The sequence below is a fragment of the Miscanthus floridulus genome, chromosome 6 (genome assembly GCF_019320115.1).
Source record: "Miscanthus floridulus cultivar M001 chromosome 6, ASM1932011v1, whole genome shotgun sequence".
In the NCBI taxonomy this organism is placed as follows: Eukaryota; Viridiplantae; Streptophyta; class Magnoliopsida; order Poales; family Poaceae; genus Miscanthus; species Miscanthus floridulus.
This window is the reverse complement of record NC_089585.1, coordinates 117,769,474-117,773,112: the sequence shown is the minus strand read 5'-3', so window position 1 is coordinate 117,773,112 and position 3,639 is coordinate 117,769,474. Positions and strand designations below refer to the sequence as shown.

General features: G+C 47.1%; 1 protein-coding gene across 1 annotated transcript; it reads right to left on the bottom strand.

The window, feature by feature from the left end:
• Positions 1 to 211: 211 nt before the first annotated feature.
• LOC136459258 (metacaspase-5-like) lies at positions 212 to 2,886 on the bottom strand. The gene is made up of 2 exons (XM_066459134.1): positions 2,359 to 2,886; positions 212 to 1,327 (listed from the first exon to the last, which is right to left on the bottom strand). Exons 1-2 carry the CDS (start codon positions 2,708 to 2,710, stop codon positions 420 to 422), a joined length of 1,260 nt encoding a protein of 419 aa, XP_066315231.1. The 5' UTR covers positions 2,711 to 2,886; the 3' UTR covers positions 212 to 419.
• Between the last annotated feature and the right edge of the window lie 753 nt (positions 2,887 to 3,639).

The window sequence follows — 3,639 nt, the reverse complement described above, 5'->3', positions numbered from 1 at the left end:
AAATAGTAATCGTAATGGCCTCCACAACCAAAAGCTGCAACACAACTGAAAATGAGAAATTGTAATCGTAATGGCCTCCATAAACAAAGCTCCACACAACTGAAAGTAGACAAGCAGACTAGAACCATCATAAGAATTGATATAAACTAAGTTTACTGGGATGACGGAATGTAGGAAAACCGATATATTTAGTGCAGCTTACAGGTTGGTATAGCTCATGATACAAGTGTGTATATTGTTCATATATAGAAACATTTCTCAAAGTCATTTCAATATTGACATAGTCCATTGAAGCATATCCTCAAGCAACACTGATACAATATAACTGTAACATACAAGGGGAGAAAAACTTCAACCTCTGGTGCACCGATCAACACAAAAGTAGGGAGGAAAGTAATATAGCTGTAACAATCCAAGTTTTAGCATATGAAAGCAACATGAACATGTTCATCGCTGCAGTATAGCCCAGGCTGTTGAGTGTACCCTTGCTTGGACAGCAGCTCACGTGCTTTCATCACGAGATCCTTATTTGTCACCTTCCCGTGCTTGCCTTCAAGAATGGTCTGGATAGCATTGCTCAGAGCACCAAATGAGACACCCTGCGGTGTGGTTGCATCCGCTGATGTTTGGTTAGTCTGGCACCCACTGATCAGAATGCCATTGTTTGGTGCCCAGGCCTTGGTCCCGGCATACACCTCATCAACACTGTGAACCTCTTGCTCTAATGCTGGCTTGAAAGCCTCTTCCTCATTCCCTTCGAGCTTAGCCTTCAAGAACTCCTGAGCGAGGGCACCAACCATGCCCAGGACACCACCACCACTGCCATGCTCACCTGACTCGCCCTGGTGGAACTTTCCGAGCATGACCTTCATGAACTTCTTGATCTTTGGGCTGGCATCATCGCCAAAGATGTTGAACAGCGTCATCCGGATTGAACCCACATCAATGTCATCCTTCCCAGTTTGTTCCTTGAGCATCTCTATCAGAGTCGAGAGTGGTAGGGAGCGGTTTTTGGTGCGGCCATCTCCAGTTGGCTGTGCGTAAGCGTCGTCCTGGTCATCACCCCCATGGTGGCTATGAGGGATGTGAATCCCCTCAGACTCTAACAAATCACGGGCAGTCTCTTTGAGAAATGACCGGAAGCCGCTGCCAGAACCAGAATGCGGACGCTCATCAGGTTCACGGGACTGGGTCTTACTCTGCCTGGTGCTATTACCTATCTGCTCCTTAGCACTGTCCAGCAGGCCACCACTATGGCAAGAGTCAGAGACGATGGTGAATAGGCAGCCCTCAGGGACCTTCTGCACGAGTTCCCGGAAATCCTGATCTGCAGATTGAAACAAGTTAGAACTTTGATGCTGAACTTTGTCCATGAAAAATGACAGCATGAGCTGAACTTCAATTTCATAATCCTTCTGTAAAGACATTTGATCTTTGCAATCAAGAAATGTTCAGTTATACGTTATACTTGGATGGAACTAAATGATTCACTAGACTAAAAACCCTTCATTGCTAATTAAGTTATCTGAGTAACCTATGTAACTGATTCGTTGCCATTTGCATACTAAAAATTGTGCTAGCTTTTTTTTACTAGTTATTAGTGATCCATGCAATCTAACTCTAAGATATAACCCCTCCACACATTGTAACGTAGGCCCTGTTTAGTTCATCCAAAATACCAACTTTGACACTATGCAAAAAGAAGATTCCCCGTCACATCAAACTTGTGGTATATGCATGGAGTACTAAATGTTGACGAAATAAAAAATTAATTGCACAGTTTGTTTGTACTTTACGAGACGAACGTTTTGAGCCTAATTAGTCAATGTTTGGACAATTATTACCAAATAAAAACGAACAAGTTACTATAGCTACAGTGCTTTGCGAAATCAGTCGGCGCCAACTTGGTGACCAACTAAACGTGGCCGTACTCTATGAAATTGCTATACACGATTATAGCATCATAAGAAAAGCAGTCGTATCTGAAATTCAATCAGATAGTATAACCACTAAAGATATTATCAGATCAGACTTATACAAAGTTCCCGCAGTGCAAAACTAGCAAATGGGGAAGCCTAATCATCAATCTTAATCATGAATCTTAAGCACGTGCTTCCAGATCACAGGATAACAAAACTACAGAAGTGATGTCAACTATTTGGATTGGAGAAAATCCGCGAACAGATCCACATCAGGTAGGTGTTGACCAATTGCTTCCAGGCTTAGATTCACATCTCAAGGCAACAGACTAAACGCTGATCACATCATTTTACCATTTCCAGAGTAGTACGGCAATAAACAAAAAGAGGAAAAATGAAGCACCGAGGAGAAGAAGATCAATGGATCCCCCGATCGCACCTGTGATGAGGTTCATGTCGCAGGGCACGATGCACTCATCGTACCCGGTGTCGTCGTGCTGCCCCGTCTCGGCGGGGAGCCGCGTGCCGTGCCCGCTGTAGTGGAAGAAGAGGAAGTCCCCGGGGCGGGCATCCCCGACGAGGCGGACGAGGGCGCGGCGGATGTTGGCCCCCGTGGGCTGCGGCGCGGAGCGGTCGGCGTCGGTGAGGACCCGGATGTCGGCCTCGTCGAAGCCGAAGCGGTCGACGAGGCAGCGGCGCATGCGGTCGACGTCGTTGTAGCAGCCCTTGAGCTCGGCCTTGGTGCCCGGGTAGTTGATGCCCACCAGCAGCGCGAGCTTGCGGCCGCCCATCGTGTGCCGCGCCTGCGTGGATCTCGCTACCCTGGTGGCGGTGGGTCGTCGCCGGCGGGGGTGGCCGGAGTTGTAGTAGTGGACGCTGATTCGTCGGGCGCTGGTCGGGGAAACGGCCCGGCCTTTTTTAGGTGGTGCGTCCTGCGTCGCGTCCGTGCGACCGACGCGCCCCGTTCGCTTTGACATGTAAGCCGTGCCTTTTTTTTTTTTATAGTATTTTCTATCACAACAAATCAGTTAACTTTTAATCGAGGTTTATCAGCCGAACATATAACAACGTGTCAATTGGCCTTTTGCGTTTCTGACCTGCATCGATGCACTTGGATTGTCATTGGATTGTCATTGTCGGTCACTTGGCTCCCGTCAGCGCGTCGATGACTCGATGCAGATTTTTACCTGCCTCTCAGATGGTGTAGCTCAAAACACGCTCGCATTTTTGTGTCGGCAGCAGGTTTGGTACACGACTTGTAGCATGGTCGTAGTACTACCACATCCAATGGCCCAATCTCATCCATTTTTATCCATCGAACCTGTACTTTATTATCAATATAAACGACGACTGAATTGTGGAGTTTGTGAGATGGGAACGCCGTAGATTGATGGTTATGGTGAAGTTTAGAGATCAGCGGGTGATTGACGGTGAAGTTCTGAAGGGTCGTTAGACTTGCTGCAGAAAGTTGATGCAGATGGCTAATGTCTGAACTGAAGCGCCGGCTTGATTCTCAGTGAATACCTTATCCTGACTGATTGCCCATGCTTGGTAGTGTACTTGCCAGATGCGATGGCGTGTGCAGTTATCTAATGAAATTCACAACTGAAGCGCGGAGACCATGGACACTTGTATCGCCAAGGCATATTCAAGTATCGACTCTCGCTCCTGAATGCATCTGGGGACTACTCATTCAACTTTGACTTGATCTCGTAATTTT